The sequence below is a fragment of the Ursus americanus genome, chromosome 1 (genome assembly GCF_024610735.1).
Source record: "Ursus americanus isolate L20-20 chromosome 1, mUrsAme1.1.p, whole genome shotgun sequence".
NCBI lineage: Eukaryota > Metazoa > Chordata > Mammalia > Carnivora > Ursidae > Ursus > Ursus americanus.
In genome coordinates this window covers 40,473,986-40,497,788 of record NC_142127.1, presented here as the reverse complement: position 1 = coordinate 40,497,788, position 23,803 = coordinate 40,473,986, and the positions used below count along the sequence as shown (strand labels likewise).

General features: G+C 35.0%; 1 protein-coding gene across 7 annotated transcripts in view; it reads right to left on the bottom strand.

Annotated features, from left to right (window-relative positions):
- The window catches only part of TANK (TRAF family member associated NFKB activator), an 87,386-nt gene that overhangs the window by 17,628 nt on the left and 45,955 nt on the right, over window positions 1–23,803 (bottom strand). For 4 of the 7 annotated variants that reach the window (XM_045780857.2, XM_045780851.2, XM_045780843.2 and 1 more), the window contains exons 3-4: window positions 13,888–13,999; window positions 12,685–12,803 (exon numbers count right to left, since the gene is read on the bottom strand). In XM_045780857.2, coding sequence (XP_045636813.1) covers window positions 12,685–12,803; window positions 13,888–13,999 — 231 coding nt within the window. Of the gene's footprint in view, window positions 1–12,684; window positions 12,804–13,887; window positions 14,000–16,001; window positions 16,111–23,803 lie in introns of all 7 variants that reach the window. The other 3 variants (XM_045780835.2, XM_045780872.2, XM_045780865.2) reach the window with 2 other exon arrangements.

The following is a 23,803-nucleotide window of genomic DNA, read 5'->3' as shown; positions in this document are numbered from 1 at the left end:
CTTACCCTCATTAATATTACTAAAAATCTAGCAAAGCAAGAGGAACACAAATCCTACGAGTCTTGTCTGTTTGGCATGACACACTGTGCCAGGCAAACCCACTGCCAGTGCAGGAACAATTTCAAGGCAAAATGGGATCCATTCCAGAGTTCTGAAGGAAGCAGCAAGAAAATAAACAATATAAGGATAAAATTAAATACCCAATTACTTCCAAGTTCTTCACAGGATTCTGGTTTAATGTAAATCCCCAAAAATCACTATCAATGCTACAATAAAACGTTCTTTTAAAAAAAGTTAAAATCCTTTACCAGTACTGTCACAATGACTATAATTTCAATTCTATTACGTTATTTTGAAGCACAGCGAGATTAATACTCTCCTACTGTCTGTCTTTTGAATCTTCACTGTGCATTAGGTTCCACTTGCACATCTTTCTGAATTTATTTTCTTAATAAGAATAAATATCGAATTGTGGAGATGCCTCTTTATGCAAAATAGAAAATGAATACCTTAAATGACCAATTTAAAAAAGTAAGGCTTCCCATAACTCCTCCACTGCTTCTCCAAACACCAGAATTTAAATGAACTGACTTGGGAAAATCCTTTTCATTAACCACAAATTTTATGCTATACCATTGCCACGTTGAACTGAAAATATCTTCATGAAAATAGCTGTTATTAAAGCAATTTGCATATATTAATTATTTAACTTAATCCACATAATCTTGTAACTTAGGTACTTTGATTTTGAAGTTTGCTGTAGTAAATAAAGCTCTGAAGAGGTCCAATAATTGTCTACAGTCTAGTAGATGGAGTAGCTGCAATTGGAACCCCGGCCTCATCAGTCTAGGTTCTTAATTTCTCCAGTCTAGGGCTTGGCTGCCAGGGAAGCCCAGGGTAGTTATCTAGCATGGTGAGGTAGATACAGAACGGTAACATTCATACACTGCACTAATGCAAACTGATTTTAAGATTCTAAAACCTGTCATACAACAAATACATTTCTCAATGAGAAGCAGTGATAAGCCAAGTTTTGATGTTTAAATTTTGCCTGGGAAAAACCCTTTGGTATGGCCTTTTTTTTGTGCTCAAGAATGTCCAAGTAGAAATTTACATTCAAAAATAACCTAGATAGATTTACTCAAGTTCTGCCAAACCAGTTCAACTGCTGACAGAAGCAATCTGGCAATAGTTTCTTAACCAAAATTTCATAGTTTATTTCTCAAACTTACTATTGGAAGTTAACCATTTGACAAAGCATGACAATGGAGAGTATCTTATTGTTAATTCCATCTTCTCAAAACCTCAATTCTCTTCCTGCCCCCCATCTCCTAATAGAGGACTGGGCATAGTTATGGTAGCTGATTTAAAACCCTTGTCTAACAATTTCACTATCTAGATCCACTTAGGGTTGGTGTGTTCCCTTGAAACTGGGTTACAATTGACTCTCCATGTATTGAATAACTTTAGGCTGTACCCTGAATATTGTGAATATGTTGTGGAGACATTATGCTACACAGTGCCAAGGGTGGAAATGTTTTTGTAGGCAATTAACTTGATGAGGCTCAGACTCCAAACTGTCACTCCTTTTCTTTGAAGGGTAGTTCAGTCCTATAAGCCTTAGCTGCAAACTGCTTCCTATTTGCCCCTGCACATCCCTGCCTCAGGGGACAGCCAGAGACTTGGGCTGAGTTTAAACACAGAACTTAGGGTTCTTCTTCCTTCTCTGGCTCTCTCCTCTCTGGGGCTCCTTCCCTCTCTCTGGTGACCATGCTTATTCTGAGCTCATTCTCCTTCCTGATTCTTCCAGCCAGAATGATGGTGGGTTTTCTACCGGAATTTCAGCCACTGCAACTATGACCACTCTCAGGACAAAACTATAGAAAACTGGGAATTTACTCTGAGCTGATGACTTGCTCCATATTTGACTCCTTTCTAAAATACGCAAAGTTCAGTGTCCAGTTCCTAAGGGAGTTCTTCTTGTGTATTTTGCCAGAGTTAATACTGTTATTTGTAGAGAACTGGTTAGGTACTCATTCTTCTATACAGAAGCTCCTACTCCCAACTCAGGGCTTTTTTGTTTTTTTAATCCCTTCATTCTTCTGAGCCTTCACAATAATTTTCCAAAGAAGTCTTAATCACCAATCCACTGGCTTTTCCTAAAGCTCTCATTCTGTTCACTGCTCATTTGACAGTATTCACACTACTGACTATAACCTCCTCCTTGAAACATTTTTTTTGGCTACCAGTATAACATATTTAGGTTTTCTTCTTTAAGTTTTGATATTTTCATTGCCCCCTGACCAAGGCCATACATGTGGGCATTCTCTAAGGTTCAGACATGGGCACACTGTTCTCTCATTATATACTTTTCTTATCATTCATTCTCGTATCAACTCTATTGAGTTTTCATTTTCTACAGTCTGTATTTTCAGGCCTCCCCTCTCTCTTGATAACCACTCTCATCTCTTTTGATACAGTACCTTTTCACTTGTTCTGTTGTCTACTGTAGACCACATTTTAAAACATAACCTAATTACCTTTTCCTCAAATATGGTTCAAATTTCTAACATTCATTTTCCTTTTTTAATGTAATGGTGTTCTCCTTAGCGTAAAAAAAATCTTAGGGTAAGATAAAACCTTAAAGAAAGTGAGATTAGGCTTTCCTGGAATAGTAAAATCCAAAACAAAACTGTAGGTCTGACAAAGGGCAATAAAATGCCAAGATTTATTATCTTCCTCACATCAAAAGAAATAGAAAAAAAGTAGGAAGGAGAGTTTTAGATTCAGCTTTAGAAAAAAAGTTCTCACTTTGTCCTTAGGACAAGAGGAGAAGAGAATGTTTAACCAGCTGCAGCAAGAAGGAAAGCAAGAGTTACTGCATCTATTTGGTCATTCAGCAGAAGTAAATTCCAGATGACACTTTAAGGGAATAAGGACGAGTCAGTGAGGCCCTGCAACATTATGTGGATACAGTGTAGAGGGAGACATACTGTTCTTAATGTTAAGTAGTGAAGAGCAATTAGGGGTAGAAATAATGTACGTAAACCCATCTGATATAGAATTACTTAGATGAAAACTACGTTGGAATACAAAAAATCACAACACCACTGCTGGTAAGCAAAATGGGAGAGAAAACAAAAGATATCCATCTTGGATAGAAAAAAATCTTTCAGGGAAAAACTCAGGTTTCATAACATGGCAAGACTGCCAAAGTATAATGTATTAGGTACAAATGAAAAATTAGGTGAGCCTTCCCTGTCTCTCCCCCACCAAATTCTAGAAATATATTTAAGGAGACTACAAATCCATTAAGAGGCTGTTAAAATACAATATTGGGAAAAATGCTAGCTAGAGATTCTGTGGTTAAACTAAGTGGTTGTCTTACTGTTGATTTCAGATGCCTTTAAAATTTATCAGAACACAATATGCAACATTTTACAGGTCTGGGTTCTGTGGATACCCCAGGAAATGTATCAGGCACCACACTATCTTTAACAGACTAGAATCAAAATTGTTTGTTCTAGACTTAATACAGAAGGTATAGAGAAGTAACCGGGAGCAATATACAGGTATCATGATTTAAAGTATAAAGATGTAGCTCTCTGGGCTCAGATCTAGTTTGTGGCGACATGGCTAAACGCACCAAGAAGGTCGGAATCACTGGTAAATACAGGACCTGTTCTGGTGCCCCCCTCAGGAAAATGGTGAAGACTGAAATAAACCAGGGGGTCCTAAGCTATCTCCTTGATGAGACAATAAAAATTATTAATTTTATTAAATTTTGATCCCAAGTTAATGGGATCAAAAATTTAAATATTGTGCGAGACAAAAGAGGAAATACACACAGAGGACTTCTGTTTCATACCAAAGTACAAGGACTGTCTTGGGGAAAAGCACTGGTTCAACTGTTTGAGTTGCAAGCTGAACTAGTCACTTTTTTAAAGGAATGCCATTTTCACTTGAAAGAACGACTGACATGCAAGCTATGGTTAATCAGACATTCTCAAAAGCAAATGAAGTTAGCCTCTCACTTTAAGGAAAACAATTGACAAGACTTGTTGTGCATGAAAAAAGTTTTAAGTTTTCAAGTGAAAACTAAAAGCTTGGGGAATGTGTATACCTGTTACAGTAAGCTTGACAACTGCCCAAAATCCTTAAAAAGATTTTTATGATGATATCAGTAAGATGTTAAACGTGATTTTTAAATATTCTATCATAGTCAATATCTGCAAGATCTGTATAGCTCAGTGAAGCAATATTTTCCAAATAACCAAATCATGATGCTACAAAATCATATAGGTAAAAGATCTAAAGTACAAGGTAGACCACTGGCTTTTAATGCAGTAGAAAAGTTCACTGGTTTCAGCTTTTATATTGCAATTAATACTTGAGACTACTACTTACTGAATTTTGGTACGGTATCAAAGGAGAATAGTTTCTAACTATTCTAACCACAATTTCTAAAAAGGTTATTAAAATATTCTTCCCTTTCCTAACAACCTATCTGTATGAAACCAGATTCCATATAATTCAACCAAAAAACAATACAACAGATCACAACAGACTAAACGTGGAACCGTTTCATATGCTGAAAAACCAATGTTTTCAAAACAGATTTTGAGATTTTTAGGACATATTATAATATAAGAGAAACTAGATTGTTTTGGGGGGCTAGTCCTAACCTACTGAGGCTGAGAGAACAGACTTTCATGACTGGGTCAAGAGAAATCAGGGCTGAACAGAATATACTAACTTTGTTTTGTGGTATCTGGAGAAGAGTAGAAAAAAGAAAAATGGGAAATGTCAGGAAGGGGCTTAAAAGGCGGAAGTAAGGGGAGAAAAGCCATCACTAGAAATAATCAGATGCGCTTAGAAGCCTGGGAAGAAAACTTAAAAAGTGATATGCCCCTTTCCATTTTTTTTCTTCCCTCAAAAATTATTTCCAGTATTATAAAAACAAAAACCTTAAAACGATGTATTGAATTAAAAAACAGAGGCCCAGACAGGAAAAACCTAGGCTGGAGTAATAATTCAGATTTGGAGGGGAGCCTGGGTGGCTCAGTCAGTTAAGCATCCAACTCTTGATTTTGGCTTGGGTCATGATCTCAGGGTTGTGGGATCGAGCTCCATGCTCAGCGGGGAGTCTGCCTGAGATACTCTCTTGCCTTCTCCCTCTGCCCCTACCCACTGTGCACTCTCTCTAAAATAATAAATGAATAAATCTTAAAAAAAATTCAGATTTGGAAACAATCAAAATTTCTGCAACAGAAATTTCAAAGTATCAACATATATTTTTTTGTTTCTTAAGTCTGTGATATATCTAATATGACACTTTGGAAAAAACTCTGAACTTTAATGAATAAACTGACTGAAGGTAATTTTTCTTCCTTCTAATTACTATTCTACCAGAGGGTCTATAAACAAAGACCAGTCTCCAAACAGGAGTAATATAGAAGTGTTATACACTAAAAGAAAGTATATTCAATCCAGTCTCTAGAAACAAAACTAGGGGGAATAGGACATTTGCTCTGAGAGAAAAGACAGGGTAGGGTGTTCACACACATTCTCTCCAATCCTACTAAGCCCCTAACTTAGGCTGCCATGTGCCATTGTACAGATGGTACAATCGCTATTTTTGTCTAATAAAATGTGATGAAAAACGATAACTGATCATTAAAAGAATAGTGACTCTAAATATAGTTTAAGAGACTTGCGATAGAAAAAGTGAGAAGCTACAGGAGGCCTAAACTCAGAGAGAGAGATCCCTAAGTAGGAACTGCATCTGAAATCCAGTGTGTATGACAAACGAACAGTTCAAGGACAGGGATGCCATCTAAGACGTAGATTTGTGAGGCTAGGATTTTATAAGTTATGGAAGTCCAGAAAGTAAAGCAGAGCTAAAGTTCACCCTGCTGAAACTGTCATACATAACTAGAGGAACACACCAATGCCTCTCACTGAAGGACCATGTATAGGATAAAGTAACAAAATGGTAGGGAGCATTCTGTCTTCTGAAACCATGATTATGTTATTTTAAAAAGGTTATAGTAGGGGCGCCTGGGTGGTGCAGTCGTTAAGCATCTGCCTTTAGCTCAGGACGTGATCCCAGCGCTCTGGGATCGAGCCCCGCGTCAGGCTCCTCTGCTGAGAGCCTGCTTCTTCCTCTCCCATTCCCCCTGCTTGTGGTCCTTCTCTCCTTGGCTGTGTGTCTCTCTCTGTCAAATAAATAAATAAAATCTTTAAAAAAAAATAAAAAAATAAAAAGGTTATAGAAAATGAAATGCTCTTTCAAAACCCCAAGTTTTAGCTTTTAGTTAATTTATGTATGTATGTATGTATGTATGTATACATGGCTGTATCTATGCATGTAATCTCTGCACCCAACATGGGGCTTGAACTCATGACCCTTAAATCAAGGGTCACATGCTCTACTGACAGAGTCAGCCAGGCACTCCAGCTTTCAGTTTATATAACACTCTCCAAAGTGGCCTGTAATAATTTTGGTTCTTGCTTAGAAATTATTCTTTTCCCATTAAAATCTTGCAGAAATTTACATATCTGTGCACATATTACCAAAATATAGGCATATAAGAATATGTTTTCTTTTCTCTACTTGAACTAAATGTTGGGCCCCTGCTCAAGCCTACCTACCTTCAGCTCACTGGGAATTTTTATTTTTAAATTAAGGTCTACATGTTTTATCTGTACCATAAAATTATACTTAGTGTTTCAGTTTATCATATAAGTAAGACTTCGCATTGTCTTATAATGTTTGCTAATTGCTTTGGGTCTCCAAACCCTTGTTTCTCCAACCAGATTATGTAGCTCCTTAAAGGAGATAGATCTTGTCTTCCTCTTTTTTTTGTATTCCTGTCACTGACTAGCAAGACTAGGCAAATAGAAGGAGTTCAAATACTTCTTGTTTAAGTGATTGACAAGTGAATTTTTAGACATCAGCCTTCTCCAAACATGTCGGAGCCTCTGTACATACTAGAATTGCCAGGTACAGCACATCTTATTTCCTTAATGTTAGCACTGATGGCAGCTCCACAGCTGCATCACTGGTTTACTCTTCTAAACCCACAAAATCTTCGCTGCTCCTCAAAGCTACCATGTATCTGCTGATCTAATCATAATGATAACTACATTAGAAATGCGCCAACTGTCTAATCAGCATCTTTCAGTAACTGCATTCTTTGTATTTTTATACTTTTGCTTGAAGCATATAAGTCAGATGAAAAAAGACATGTATAAACAAGAAATATACACAGAAAATCAGATAAAGCAAAAATCAGCTCTTAGGACACATGAACACATGAGCTCTATTTAAATAGTTAGAAGTTCAAATAAACTCACATTATACTTTGTATTTTGGATCCTAGACTCTGAAATGACTTTACAACAATCAATAATGTCGGTTTTCTTGTTTGTTTTTTAAACCAAGACCTTAAGCCAGAGGGCAGGGACAGTATCTCTTTGTTCTTCCAGCAGCTCGCAGTGTCAAGTACACACAGCAGTTCAGTTAATGAATGAGCAAAGAAAATTTACCAATATCACCAAATTCTTCTGCGCATTCTATATTATTGCTCTCTACATATTTTCTTGCATCCAAACACTCTATCTAGACTTTTGTGTAACTTCCACAAAAACAAAAAGTAGGATAGAAAGAGGAGGGCAAGCAATTTTTGTCAAACCCTGGGCAGCTAGAATAGTATTTAATTTGGGGGCGCCTGGGTGGCTCGGTCATTAAGCGTCTGCCTTCGGCTCAGGGCGTGATCCCAGCATTCTGGGATCGAGCCCCACATCAGGCTCCTCTGCTATGAGCCTGCTTCTCTCTCTTCCACTCCCCCTGCTTGTATTCCCTCTCTAGCTGGCTGTCTCTGTCAAATAAATAAATAAAATCTTTAATTTGGCAACTGAAGTGCTTCCCAGAGCAGTATTATAAAAATCTCTTATTTCCAAGATCTTAAAAATGACCCAGTATATTACAATCCTGGCTTTTAAAAAAGTGAATTAAACAATACCAATTTATATTTATATTAAGAAACATAATTTGTTATTTAAATAACTGCTGAGACATCAAGACAATGGTGTTCTACAAATAAGAGTTTTGTGAAGACTAAGTATGTGTATTTTTGTGTTATTTGATTTTCTACATATTTTCGATTTTTAAAATTGGCTATAAAAAAAGAAAGAGTAAAACAGTTTCTTGGTTCTCTAAAACACGCTCAGCTATTCCCTGGAAAGTCTACATTCGAATTTTTGAAATTGTTCTTAAGAGGAGAAGCTATGATATTTTTTTCTTCCGAGATTAACAGTGATAGGATTCAGGAAGTTGAATTTACTATTAAATTCTGCCAAGGTCCTCTACTTTTCACTAGTATTTATCATATAAATTGAATATTACACCCCACACCCCTGATCTTTGGTACCCTCTTCTGTATGCCACAATCTAGAATCCCATGATACTTTTAAAATACATCTACAAAATCTCTGGTACTCTTCCTTTCAAGAAAAGGAGCTTATTTCCTTGCCTCTGGAGCACCTCTTAACTTATTTCTAACAAGCAGAATAAAGGTATGTGATTTGTAGAGACTAAGTCATATAAAGCACTGTGGCTTCCTTCTTGCTCTCTCTCTTGGATCTCCTACTTTCTTACTTTGAGGAAGTTATGGGCCTGGTTGTGAGAAAGGCCCATATGGAGAAGTCTCCTGCCAACGTTCATGTCAGTGAGCCATCCTGGAAGTGGGTCCTCCAACCACACCGACCCTCTAGATGACTGAAGCCCTTGCCCATGTCCTGATTTTAATCATATGAGATCTTAAACCAGAACCATGTAGCTAAGTGACTTCCAAATTTCTGACCCACAGGCACTGAGATAATAAATATTTGTTTTAAGCTGTTAAGTTTGGGGGTAAAATTTGGGGTACTTTATTGTATGATGGATGATGCAATGACCCCTTTGCCAAAATAATATCTCATCAAGAAAGACTGTGCGAACCATGGTGGTGTACAAGTGCAACTCAGGGGAGCCTGGGTGGCTCAGCCTGGATAAGTGTCCAACCCTTGATCTCGGCTAGGGTTGTGAGATCAGGGTGTGGGATTGAGCCTGTGTCAGGCTCCGCACTGAGCATGGAGCCTGCTTGACCTTCTCTCTCTCCCTCTCCCTTTGCTCCCCCTGCCCTGCCAATAAAAAAAAAAAGAAGTGAAACTCAGGTTTTCCATTAAACTGAGTACTTTTTCCCTAATGCCTCTAAACTATAAGCAGAGTACTAAGAGTCATCCAATTATACAAGCTCTGATGTCTTAACTTTTTTTTTTTTAAAGATTTATTTTTAGAGAGAGCATGCATGTGCATGCACATGGGGGGTGGACAGTGGGGAGAGGCACAGGGTGAGGGAGAGATAATCTCAAGCAGACTCCCTGCTGAGTTTAGAGCCTGATTCAGGGCTTGATCTCACAACCCTGAGATCATGACCTGAGCCAATATCAAGAGCCGGATGCTTAACTGACTGAGCCACCCAGGCGCCCCTTGACTTAAAGGACTCCTGCATGCTCTGTGTAGGAATACCATGAACAGAGGCTGAACTATAAATTTCATGTTTCTCAAATAAAATTTTCTAAAAGAGCTTCTTTCCCCTCAATATACCCCTATCCTCCACTCTTTGTCTCATTTTCCAAGGCACTCAAGGTTGGCATTTGGCATGTCAATGGGTCTTTCCCCTGTCAAATATCCTAACCAAATCTTAAACAAAATACATAGTCTAAAGAAAACAAATCCTCAAATCACACAGCTAACTGAAGGAAAAGACTGTGGGTGGTTAGTAGCTTCTTTGTGTTATTGGTTCAAAGCATTTCTATTAACTTAGTAATTCATTATAGAGGCCAGTCCAACTGACTGGGAATGTGATTTCTACAAATCATTTAGTTTTTAAGAAGACTAATAATATAAAAGTATATTGAAAACAGAAAAAAATGAACTGTACCATTATCTTAGCCATTTCTACATCATGCCTTGCAGTTTTTATATGTAGATGCATACTTTTACAAAATTGCAACTGATAACCCATATTTTTTCATTTTGGAAAAACCCTGATATATCCAAAATCGAAGTTCTTTAGGAATGGATTTTCCTTGTATTAACTAAAAGTAAATTTAATTATGACTCAATATGTATAGAACAACATATATGCCAATTGAAAAGATTTTAATTTCAATTACTTAATTAGGCAGTATTTTTCTAAATGAAGCCTAACTTTTTACAATATACAGCCAGCTCTCAGATATTCAATAAATCCAATTTATTCATTCTTTTAAAATATATTTACTCTTCTTTTTAATCTGTTATATATTTAGTGCTCATTAACACTTTGGCTCTGGATATATAAAGAAAGATGAGAAAGCTGAAATACAAGAGACTAATTTTTATTTCTATTAAACGGTTACAAGTATAAGAAGACTGAGTGGATGAGCTATTCAAAGTATTAAATATGTGGCTGTCAGATAAACATTTCCCCTACTAGTAAAGATCATTAAGAGAACTCATTGAATTTAGATTTATTTCTTACTTGGAGCTTTATATTTTTCCCTCTGTTGTCTGTCTACAAATTAAAGTCACAACTGATGCAACATTGTTAATTCTTCAGAAATAAGCCACCTCTGACATAATTTCTGTTACTTACACTTAACGTTAGCCCAGGTATCCAGACATATATTTTGTGAACAAAAGATATCTTATAAAAATAAAACAAATGTAATTTAAAAAAGAATTCTGTTGAAGGTTCCCACTGAACACTTACTGAGAAATAAACTCTAAAACTTTCATAAACAATGACAAATTACCCAAATATAAAATAAATGAAATTACCAACATATCTAAGAGTCTTTTACACCATCCCATTTGTTCAAACCAAGACTAATCTCTTCAAAAATACCTTCTCTATATTTTGAACTGATAATAATCTTCAAAGAAATGTTATAACTGCAATATGGGAATTTTGAATAAAAATTAATGGTAAATAATAGTTAGAAGTCCCTGAAACAGGAAAGTGGAATGTATAGTTTATTTAAGCACTAAATTTATAAGTCACCATTATAGAGTAGTTCAATTATTTTGTAATATACTATAATAGACCCAATCACAAAACTGTATTTCAGAAGTCAGAATCACTGTTTCTGAATTTTGTCTTTTACAGAATAATCCTAAACATATTCCAGTGCCAGGGTTTCTTGTGTTTATTAGCATTTTGAGATAAATGGAAATTGCAGTGGAGGTGAAGAGATGAATGATCCAAATAAAAAAACAAGAATGATTAAAAAAAAAAAATGAAGTGGAAGATACTTTAGAGAACTTCCCATTTTAAAATCTTTATATATAGAAATGTATCTAAATTGGATTTCTCATATTTGATGTTAAATGAAAATAAGTTTAGGTAGTCTTAGTTATGGGATTGGTAACTGAATAACCTTGGCACACAAAGCTAAAATCTTCTACCTTATCTAGAAGAAAAGAAATAAATACAGAATTCTTGACTTAATTGGTCTTGTGCATGTTAAGAGTCCTCATTTACTGGGAGATCTTATTTTATTTAAAAGCTGTTTCATCCTATTAAAACCTAACTCATTAAAAAAAATTCCTTTTTAAACATAACATTTCAATGACTCATAAAAACATGGAGACCAATATGTACGTATATATCCACTACCTTGATTTAACAAGTGTTAATATTTTGCTTCAGCTCTTTTCTTTAAAAAAAAAAAGAACTTGTGGATACAATTAAAGCCCTTCCCAGAATCACAGACTATTCTATCTCCAATTGTAGAGGTGATCGGTTTTCTAAAGGAGCTGTGTAACTTCCTGTCCATGTTTTTATACTTTTATTACATACTTGTGTTTTCATAAACAATGTCATAATATTTTATATTTTTAAAAATTTACATAAATTATTCCCATTTTATCATTTTGTAATTTCCACTTTTTATTCAACGCTGTTTCTGAAATCTAGGCATACTAATACATAAATATTCAGTTAATTTTAATTTTCCTAAAGTGTTTCATGTAAAGATGTGCCATTCTGCTACTGATGGATGTTTAAGTTGTTTCTAAGCAATGTAGCTTGAACATCCTCATATATGTCTCCTTGCAGATGCAGAATGTTCCTTTTACATTGTTTCCTTCTGCTTAAACTGGTGAGGTGGATTTTTAAAAAATTAAGCACAGGCAATTGAAGAAAAAACCGGTGTTGTTTTTTAATCCAGAATCATCTGTGCCTTACTATCTACCTTAGTTAAATGTTTTACTTCTTTGTTAAATGCCTGTGATATAGAAAGAGAATACCAGGCAACACGAAACAAACCTAGTAAGCCTTTATATTACTTGGAAATAGTGCTTCTACTTAAAAACATGTAAGTCATTTGTTTGTGTATAAATAGAATTTGTTTAAATTCCAATGGTGGATCTTATCAGGAAAATAAAACAAGGAAGATGTGTTATGTATCGGCATTTGAATGTTGCTTTTTTGCAGAAGCAATGGCAGGATTGAAAAGAATCTTGTCCACCCTCTCCCCTGTTCCTGCCCACCCATATTTCACAGAATACTGACTGAATAATTCAGGAAGTCTGTGGAACCTGATTTCTCATTTCTTATTTCCTTTAGGGAATAAACCAGCAGTGCAGTCTACCTGTAATTGTTTTTCTCTTGGTATTCCTGATTTTACTTTATCATGTGGCTGATCAAGAGTCAAATTATTCTTCCTTGCTTCACTGTCTTCAAGCAGGGGAACATAGCCAAAACTGTTATCTGCAAGACAAAAACCTCTTGGATGTAAGTAGAAAACCCCTGTTTTTGGTACCACCTGGAAAAATAAAAACAAACCAGAAACCCTAATTTTAAAGAGATTTTAAACTATGAGCTTCAAAAATTCTTTAGATAATAATTACTTTGACAATTTAAATTTTCCCATTTAGACTTTTTCATTCCCACTAAATACACAAAACTCCCACTCCCAAAATAAGTGGTGTAAAAAATATGTAGAATTTAGAAAACCAGAAGCTCTTTGCAACTTCATATCAACAACAGCAATTAAACTTTTAATAAGCCATATTTTCCAGGTATGTATCCCTTGTTTAAGATAATTATTTGCCTAACTACTCCATACTTATTCTAGGAAAATTAGAAAATGCAGACATGCCAAAAATAAATAAATAAAAGCTCCCCACAACTTTTATGACCTGTGAATTATTCTTGTTAACATTTTGGTTTATATTTTATCACAGTTTTTCTTTTTCTATACATATAAATTCAAACAAGAACCTCTTTTTGCACACATAAAATAAAATTATATATATATTTTTATCCTGCTTTGTTCATTTTTTAAATATTATGAATGTCTCATGTTAGTAAGTTAACATCTATTATCACTTTTTCTTGGCTACGTAGCTGTTCGTTACATGAATGACTAATTTAACTGCTGAACACATCTTTATTTCTAATTTTTCATTATTAGACATTATATTATGATAAGCAACCTTGGCATACATGTCTTTGAGTTCCTGAACAAATATTTTCTTATGACGTATTTTTAAGGACTTGAAATTTTCATTTAAAAGGCACAGACATTTAAAAAAGTTTTTGCTATTTAAGGTGAATTGTCTTCTAGGAAGTTTCATCAACTTAGAGTTCTACAATATAGTATATGTGAATGTTCATTTCTCCATACCCCGCAAGTATCCATTTCTTAAATAAAAATATGTAACTGTACCACAGTTACTAAAATACCAGAACTACTGAGAAACAATGGAGAAATATAAAAGAAAAATTTGATTTCCACCTTTCTTTTCTCTAAGAGGTTCAAGAAATGCATAAAAAATTAATATGAACATACCTTGACTGGAATTCACAAGAAATAACTGTGATTTTAGCTTGTCAATAATAGTTTGTTGAAGTGACAGCTGTTCCTGTTGCTCACGTATTCTCTGCTCATAGTTCTCAGTCTGCTGACATAAAAACCAGTTAGCCTGATATTCACTGACAGATATGTACATACATTTACTGTCCATTAATAATTAATCACATATAGATATGAGTTGCCCTGCTGCCATTTCCCAGGTATTGAACATGTTATTTCTGAACTAAAAACTGGCTCCAATAGCGTATTAATAATCATTCTAAACATCACTGATTTAAAACACTGTAAAATTTAAAAAATCATCTTAATTAAAGAAATTTCAGTTAATAGTTCAAATGTATGTTTCTTGGTCCTTCAGTTAGGATAAAAGTTGTAATTTAGAATTCAGTCCCTAATGACAACAAAAAAGCATGAATAACAAAATGGATGCTATATTATTCTATAAAAATACCTACTAACTTAAAAAATGTTAAGATTTCCCATCTTTTAAATAAACAGTTTTGAATTTGTATTTAGAGTATAAAACCACAAAGGAAGTAGCATACTAAAACTGTAATGAAAACAAAGGAGCAAGTACAAATTATAAAATTATATTGATCAGAAACTTCTTTTCTCAGATTAAATTTTAAGAAGTCAAGAGAATATCCAGAATCCTTATTGGGTATCTTAAATATCATAATTTCCCATATATTTTTAGTCCATTCATCTTGCTATTTTATTGCAATGACTGTGAGAATTAAGCAATGAAAGAAGATAGCAGTTTGTATTAGAGAATAACTGATGTTAACAAACCTTTAAGCAAATATGAAAATGTTGCATTACAATTACCAAATTAGTACAAAGTCTTAAAAATATATTATCAACAAATAATAGAGAACTCTTTATCAATAAAGAACAATAAAGGACTAAATCATAAATTCCCTGAATGTAAAATAGGGTCTTAATAATCTCAGAATGTCCTTCAGTAGATACTAAATATTTGATTTTGAGGGGTGCCTGGGTGGCTCAGTTGGTTAAGTATCTGCCTTCAGCTCAGGTCATGATCCCAGGGTCCTGGGATAGAGCCCTGCATCAGGCTCCTAGCTCAGCAGGGAGCCTGTTTCTGGTCTACCCTCTGCTGCTCCCCCTGCTTGTGCTTGTGCTCTCTCTCTCTCTCTCTCAAATAAATAAAACCTTAAAAAAAATATTTGATTTTGAATTGAATTTTTATCGTAATTAAAAATCAGTGAAATTATTATTTTCAGAGACCAATAAGCTTAAAGTTCTTTATAAGTTACACAGCTGTTCCTAGATTCCCAAAATAAATTAGCTTAGGAAATTAAAGCAAAATACCACATTTTCCCAAATAAAGGGTGAAATTTTATAAGTAATACATTTCAAACAAGAATAACTGACAGAGCTGATAAGTAACTCAAGTGGTTTGTTATCTTTGCATGCTGCCTGAGAGTAGCGTTATAGAACTTGATACGCCCATAGAATTCTGCAAAGTAATTTATACATAGGAGATACTTAGTACATCACTGATGAAAAAAAAGGAAATAAGGAATCCAAGTTTAAAAAAAAAAAAAGAAGCCTAATTTTATTATTATAAATAGAAGAATGTATGTTCTGAGTCCAATTGGACCATATGACTTATGGTTATGAGTCTCAGAACTAAACCTTAAACACTAGGGCCATGCCTCTCAGACCAAGACATCTTATTCCTACATAAATTTATATCCAAACCCCTAGAGTGAGTAGGTTGACTGAAAAAAGGATTTAAAGGTTTATAGCAAATTCTATAATAGCTTAAATTTACCTGGGCTACACAGAATTACCAGGCTAAGGAATCAGCAAACATGCTAATGTTACTTCTTCACTATCTACTTCTGTGTATTTACAATGTTCTCCAAAGAACTCAAAGCTCTTCATAAACACTGACCAATAATTGCCCATTCTTTCACTACATTTCGATAGGTAAAAATATTCTACTATCCAGACATTAAGTAACCAGGACAAAAAACTTAGCAATTAGAGATAGGCCCAGAATAAATGTGTAAGTTACTCAAATCTCAGCCCACTCTCCTTCTACTATATACATTTTTTCCCACCTTCATGAAAAACCAAGGGACTTGTATTTTCTTTTGGAACCAACTCAGAAGGCTCTGCCAGGTAATATTCATCTTTTAGTCTCTGGCTTGAACACATACTTCAGCACACCTACATATAAAATATTATAGTAAATGAATAATGCTGAAAATGTACTCATTGGCTGGGAAAATTTTCAAGTTGAAGTTTTGAACTATTTCTTAAACTACTTAATAAAGTACTTTATAAACTCCAGCAAACTGCAATAACTTAAAAACTCATATTCCGGAAGTACAGTAGGGGAAAAAGAATAGCAATGGTCCTTGTTTTCTTACTGCTTTTTCCACATACTTACATTATAGCAATTATAGTATTCTAGTCTAATTATACTTCTGATTTTGCTTTAGACTATGACCTCTTCAAGGGCAGAGGCTTATTTTCTTCTGGTATCTCTAGAGTATAGCAGAGTGGCTGGCCAATTTTGAGATGCTCAGTAAATATTAGTGGAATAAATAGACTTTAAGTTGTTAACTAAGTATCAGAGAAACAGACATGACTTCAGAAGTTACCTGAAAGAATGGAGAAAAGGCTTTGCTTATATTTTATAAGGGAAACAGGAAAAATGGAGACAGGTCAGTAGGTGAATAAGACAAAAGGAAATTAAGTTTGAGAAGATGGGTACAAAAGATAGGCAATATCTAAAGATCTTTTTCCTTTTTTTTAATACCATCAGCAAAAAAAGGGTACTAATTCAAGAAAAGAAAATACATATTCAGAGAATAATATAAAGATTTTGACCACAAGGCTATGAGAGGGAAAGTCCAGAGAAGATATTGTATTAAACTGGGAAATAACCAGTAGAATTAAATTTATTTGTTATATTTGGAAACTGAAACAGTACTTTTTTTTCTTTTTATTAAATGCTTTTGTTCATTGAACAGATCTGAATAAACTTACAACCTGAAAAGTTCTTTTAAAGGGTCAGATAATTGTTGTACTGTCACAGTATTTAAAAAAAAAAACAAAACAATACAATTACAAATCAAGTACATTCCAGCCCCATCAAAGACCCCACAAAACAGAAAAATCACTAACAACCACATTGAAAATGTACAACAGCAATGTCTTGTCAACACTTCTGTACAGAGCACAGACATGACAGCTAAAACAGACAGAAGAGAAGATGCTTTTGACAGCCAGTGTGTGTGAATGATTCTTTGAGTCAGATGGCAGCAACAAGTTACCAACTAGGAGATCTGCATGACAACTAACCATCCATCTGTATCAAACACCATCTGGCCAAGATGACTCTGGCTTCTGTGTATTTGACACTCCTTCCAATTCCAAAGACTAGCAAAACAAGTGGTCTACCAGCATCTAAAGAGGTAAACAGGTACTTAGGTACTTGTGCCATAACGTACTCTGTATTCTTTCTTAGTGTTCAAAAGCAAAACTTAAAACAATGCTGATCAATATACTACGCATTTTAAATTTATTAAAAATGGTTGTCTATACATGTCCTTCCCTGGTCATAAACAAAGCAGAAAGCTTATCTTTAGAACTGTCCCTTTATCCAGGGAAAATTTCAATTCATCTTCAAAACTACGGCAGCATATTCTCTATAATTTTGGATATACAGCTGCTCAAGTTTTCATGGGTTTCATAAATATTAAAAGAGTTCTATAAATTGAATTTTTTTTCCTACTGCTGACACGGAAAACTGTCATTTTTCATATTTTCCAAAGCACTTATTTCCTAGATGCGGGAATAAAAGTTCAAGTGCCCTTCGTCATCAATGATACTTGCAAAAGGTCAAACATTGTCTCTTTTCATCCTCAAGAATTAATCTCAATATTCTGAAAAATACCATTGTTTTCCTCCAGGTATAAAGACAATAGGAATTTAATAAATTGAATGGGTTAAAAAAAGAATCTCAATTTAAAAACCTTTCAGACTGTTCCAAGATTAACAAAGAGAACAAAAGCTTTATAGAAGGCTACCACAAATGGCTCTCAATAAGGAAACTCCACAGTTCATGGAAGTAAGACAATTAAATAATAACTGTCCCAAGATACAGCACTTTGATCACAAACTACCTTATCTTGAAACTCTGGGTAAACTAAATATCAACTTCAATTTTAAGTTTAAAAAAAAGAGATTTATAGGATTAGCAACTTAGAGATCCTGGTTTACAGAGTTTATTCTTCAACCACTCTCTGCTATATTTTCTTATAACTAGGTTACAAGCCCTGCTATTCCTCCCCACCCCGGCCCCATCAAGACTTACCTAGATCTGCAATTTGACAGATCAGGTTATCAATCTGATTATCCACTATTTAGTGACAGTGCTGCCACCAATTTCTCAGTATGCCAAATGGTAAAGAATGACAAACTATTTTTATTTTATGATCTTGTGTTTTGGTTCTGATTAATTTATTTATTAGTCTCTTTGAGCTCTGGTTTCTTTCTTTCTGAAATGAAAATGGTATCTGCCTGAAGGACTGAAGCAAATGGTGTAAGTTATCTGGTACATAATAAGCTTTTTGCAAATGTTAGTTCCTTTCCTTTAATAATGAGCAAGGTATCTATATAATATCTGTTACCATAGCATCTAGTGTATGCATCCATTAACTAAAGCCCTGATAGCCACTAAACATGGATAATATGTGTCACCAGACTTACCACACAACTTCCCCATGCTCTAAGCCAGTTTTCTCAGTCTTTCTTCTAGTTCATTGTAACCCAGGACTCAGAAGTTTCTTTTTGAGAAAGCAGTGTAGTACCTCCACTGAATCAAAAACATTCTATCAAGCAAAAAAACACTAAAAACCCTGGTTGTTCAAAGTTTACACAGAGAAAAAATAGTCAAAAATGATTAAGTAACAATTAATGGCTGTTAAAAATCACAAAAGTAGCACATTTGTTGAGAAAATGCAAAAAAACAACAAAATGTCTACCATCACTACCACAACAAAACCCCACATATGCACAAGGTAAAAAGTGAGTCTTTTCCTCTACTGTGACTTCCAGTCCTCCAGAGTTAACTACTGACACTTTGGTATGTACCCTTTCAGAATTTCTGTGCACATATATATGTATCTTACTTTTTAAAAACTGTGAACTATTCCGTAACCAAAATTTTCAACAATACATTATCATCATATGATCATTTCACTGAATACTTACTATGTGCCAAAATCAGAGAGCTCTATTTTATTTCATTTTAGTCCTTTAATCTTCTGAGTAGATTATTTTCCACACTTTACAGGTGAGAAAACTGAAGACACAAAGAGGTACAAAATAACCTGCCCAAAGTTTCTCAGTAGGCAGTGGACCTGGGATTTGAATTCAGGTTTGCCTGACTGTCAAAGCCCAAGCCCTTAAATAACCACTGTGGCATATTATGTAAGTATATCCAGTTCTACCAAGGTCCTCTTTTTGCTATATACTCTCTCCTTAACAATCTCATCTGAAGTGGCAGGTTATACACCACTCTCAAATTTCTCCTTCTAGCCCAGACCTCTCCCCTGAGGTTCCTAGGTCTCTCCTCTAGATTTATGTGGCCAAGTGCTGCTGGGAAAGCATTTCAACTTTTACATATTCAGAATTGATGATCTCCTCCCTCCAACTTCTCTTTCTCCCTCCTCCCACCCCAGCTCCCTGCAAAATCAGGTCCTTTGGACTCCCTCTCTGTATATGGCACCTCTATCTATCTATCTATCCATCCATCCATCCATCCATCCATCCATCCATCCATCCATCCAGATAGCCACTATCTATCCAGAAACCTATAACAATCCTTGACATCTACTTGTTCTACAGTCAATCCGTTATCAAGCGTCAGTTTTAATCTTGAATCTCTCAAATCTATCCACTTTTTTGTCTCTAATGTAGCCATCACCATTCAAGCCATCACAACCTTAATTATCTACTGCAATAACCTCACTGCTCTCCCTAAATGTATCAGCCAATCCATTCTCTAAACTGTAGTCACTGTGTTTTGCAAAATGCATATGTAATCATAACATCCATTCAGTCCTTCCACCCTTCACCCATAAATATCTTAATATCTTGGTTTCCTACTGTTCTCAAAATACAGAACCAAAAATCCTCAATATGGCCTCGAAAGACCCTACACAGTCTTGCCCCCGATTCTTCTCATTGCACATTTCCCTTATACTTTCAATTCTTTTAGGCCAATGAGTCTGTATAACATAGGTCCTTATACTTGGAGAGTACCCCGACCGTGCCCTTTCAAAAATGACTTCAGAAAGCCTATCTTCTCTGACCTCCTAGATTAGGTAAAGTCCCTAACAGATGTTCCAATAGCAGTTTACTTTTCTTCCTAATACTTATTAGAGTTTGAAAACTTACATTTATGAGATTACTTGACTAGTCTCTGCTTTACTAGATGTACCACCATTACACGAAGCAGGGAGCATGTATGCCTATCACTGTGGACCCAATAGTTAGAACAGTTCCTGATACAATATACTGAATAGGTGCTCACGATATTTTTGAATGAACATTATAATTTAAACTCTCCCAATTATTAACAGATCCTTGAATTTGTATCTTAGCATACCTGTCTAAAAGTTTTGATAGGAATATTTCTAGAAATAAAAACCTGGAACAAAGGATACAAATATTTTAAATTTTGATAGGTAGAAAAAGAGTCTATGGCAAAGTATTGACAATGTAAGATAGAAGAAATAAAACTTTGATCAGAAATAGCCAGAAGCACCTTTATTCTAATACCAGTAGCTTCTGTAGAAAAAAACAAGCGTCAACTGCTCCACTACCACGGACACTTTACACAGAGATTTTGGGGACCAAAGAAAGGAAAAAAAGAAGAGTGGTAAACAATTTTAAAATTTCAAGATGTTTTAATTATTACTGATTCTTCTCTTGAAAAGATGGTCAAAGAAGCAATAGAGGATATTTAAGTCTTTATTAAGTATACTTGGTTTCTTCCACAGAACAGTGGCAGAAATGTACAAGAAGCAACTTGGTATAAGTAATAAAACTGATTAAATATTTTAAGTCCACATTATGGACTCTTGTCATATTAGATACTCTCCAGCAACTTTAGCCTCGTCAGCCAAAAGATGTGGCAAAGACTGCTAATTATTCCCCCATACATATTTTTGTTTTTTTCTTTCAGTAATACAGACTTTTACCTGGACACATGGTCATCCAGTTGAGGATATATTTACAGGCATACGACCATATGTCTAAGTTCTGTTCACAGGATGTGAACAGAAGTGACCTGTACAAATTTTGGACTGCATAATTAAAAGAAAGCTATCTGCTCTTCCATGCTTCTCTCTGGTCTCCCTGGCAGGGAAATGTTAACAGGAATTGCCACTGTGATTCCAGAGAGGGAAACCATATTTTAAGGATGGTAGAGCTGCCTTACTGTCCCTGGCTACTCACCTCTGGACTCTTGCATGAGAGGGTAAACTTCTATCTTATTTAAGCACAGTACTTCTTGGTCTCTTGTTAACAATAGTTTATCCTGTACCGTAACTAATTCAAGGACCGAGACAACTCTGCCACTGTCCTATTTAAGAGTTTCTTCTCTTATTCTGTAAGCACATTAAAAGCTGTCCATGTCAGGGGCTACTGTGATTAAAACATCCCTCTACTTTGGAGCAATCATAAGACCTCTTAGCATTGGTACATATGAATGCTTACACAGGGCAACAAATAGAATAAGTGATTTCAGATTATGAACCTTTTAAGTGCATGCTCTATGTTTTACTTATCTTTGAATCCCTTACATTTTTTATGTACCTGGGACGTCATAAACTGTAGGATGAATGAAAGAAAAATGAATAACAAGCATTACACTCCAGTCTCTTTTCATAAGAGGTGTATAAATCACAAAGTAAGGATTCATCCAAGAAAAGAGGAACCCCAGATAGGTTATTCATAGTAATGGGAAGAACAGTTTGAATACCTGGAATGGGCTGTGATTTAGCTAGGTTAGTAAAACAAATGTGGATTCACATAAACCTAGTTTCAGTATACATTCTGCCACATTGGCTGAAAAAAATTTACTTATTTCTGAGTCTCAGTTTTTTCATTTTAAAATGGGCTAACTATGTCTACTTCGCCAGGCTATGAGGATTTACACATAAAGTATGTGAAACTTATAAAATATATTCATTTAATGAATGATAATTTTCCTTTCTGTTTTACGATGTAATATAAATTTAAGGACTGAATGAGGAACAGGATGCAACTGGCTCAGCATTATCTGGGGTTATGTGACATTTTAGTATGGAGTAGAATAAAAGCTATTCTGGAAGGAAAAGCTCAAAATAGTTATGTGTTCTTAAAATGAGAGATTCTAATACAATTTAATGGCGTGGTGGCCAAGAGTGCCTAGGTATAATAATGGAAAATTTGGTATTGAACTAAAAGAGAAAAACTACTTAGGGGCCAGGGAAAGTAAATATACTTGATGACCAATAATAGGATGCTAGTAATAAAATGAGGAATCATCCTTTGAAATTTAAGTGAGGTAATTTAGGATAAATAGAAGGTGGTATAATTCTCCATAGCAGTTAGTAAAACTCATTACTCTTCTGAAATGATACAGATGAGGAAAAATTAGTGGAGGTCTGGGGATTCAATTTAACATTCTTCCAAGTAGCAATGAGATATATATGGGTATAGAGCTCAGAGGGCAGATCTGGAGTAGGGAGATAAATTTAGGAGTCATTGTTATAGGTATCTGAAATTACAGGAGAAGATGAGATAGCTCTATAAGAATATAAAATAAGAAGTGAAGAAAGTCTTGAAAAACTAAAATGTACCAGCAGGGTGGTAGAGAATAAACCTACAAAGGAGATTAAGGGACTCAAGGAGAAATGAGAAAAAGCAAACATGCTATCTGGAATGTTAAAAAAACGATTTAAGGAAGAGGTAGTACAAGAGATATGGTCAGCCATTAAGCGGAATGAGGTAGCCCTATTATATATGAATCTGCAAGACTATTGATGATTTTAGGCAAAGAAGTTATAGCCATGATATTTACGGTCAGGTAGATTTTTTTCAAATCACAGTTCTACTTGCGTTAGTACTTATAAGATACATGGTTGTGGGCAAGTTATTTCAACTCTCTTGCACTTCCTTTTCCTTAACTGAAAAATGAAAATAATACTTCCTCACAAGACTTGTATGGTGATTAAATCAGATGACTGTATAAAGCACTTTGGTAAACATAAGCTTTGATAAATCTTAGTGATGATGATGGTGAAGATAAAGACAATTTTAAAAAATGTATTTATTTGAGAGAGAGAGAGAGAGAAAGTGCGCGCATACACGCGTGCATTCCTGCACAGTGGGGAGGGGCAGAGGGAGAGGGAGAGTCTTAATTAAGCAGACTCCCTACTGAGCGTGAAGCCCGATGTGGGGCTTGATCTCATGATCCTGAGATCATGACCTGAGCTGGAACTAAGAGTTGGACACTTAACTGACTGTGCCACCCAGATGCCCCAAAAGATAAAGACGTTCTTAAAAATTTTTAATCTTTTTCAGATTAGCACCATTCTATTTTTCAAAAAATATGATTCACAAATTACTAACAATGCTTACCCCTCGGGAGTAAGGGAGAAGACAATCACTTTATATTTGGTGTATCTTGAATTACTTGCATTTTTTCAATACGCATGTGCTGCTTTTGTAATTTCAGCCAGTAATATTTTAAAAATCACTTACCTGCCCTTATTTGACTTTGTTTCCCTCATTAATTTGTAACACTTGGATGCCTTTGCTTGACAGAATGCTCTTAAATGGATGTAGCACATTGACTTCT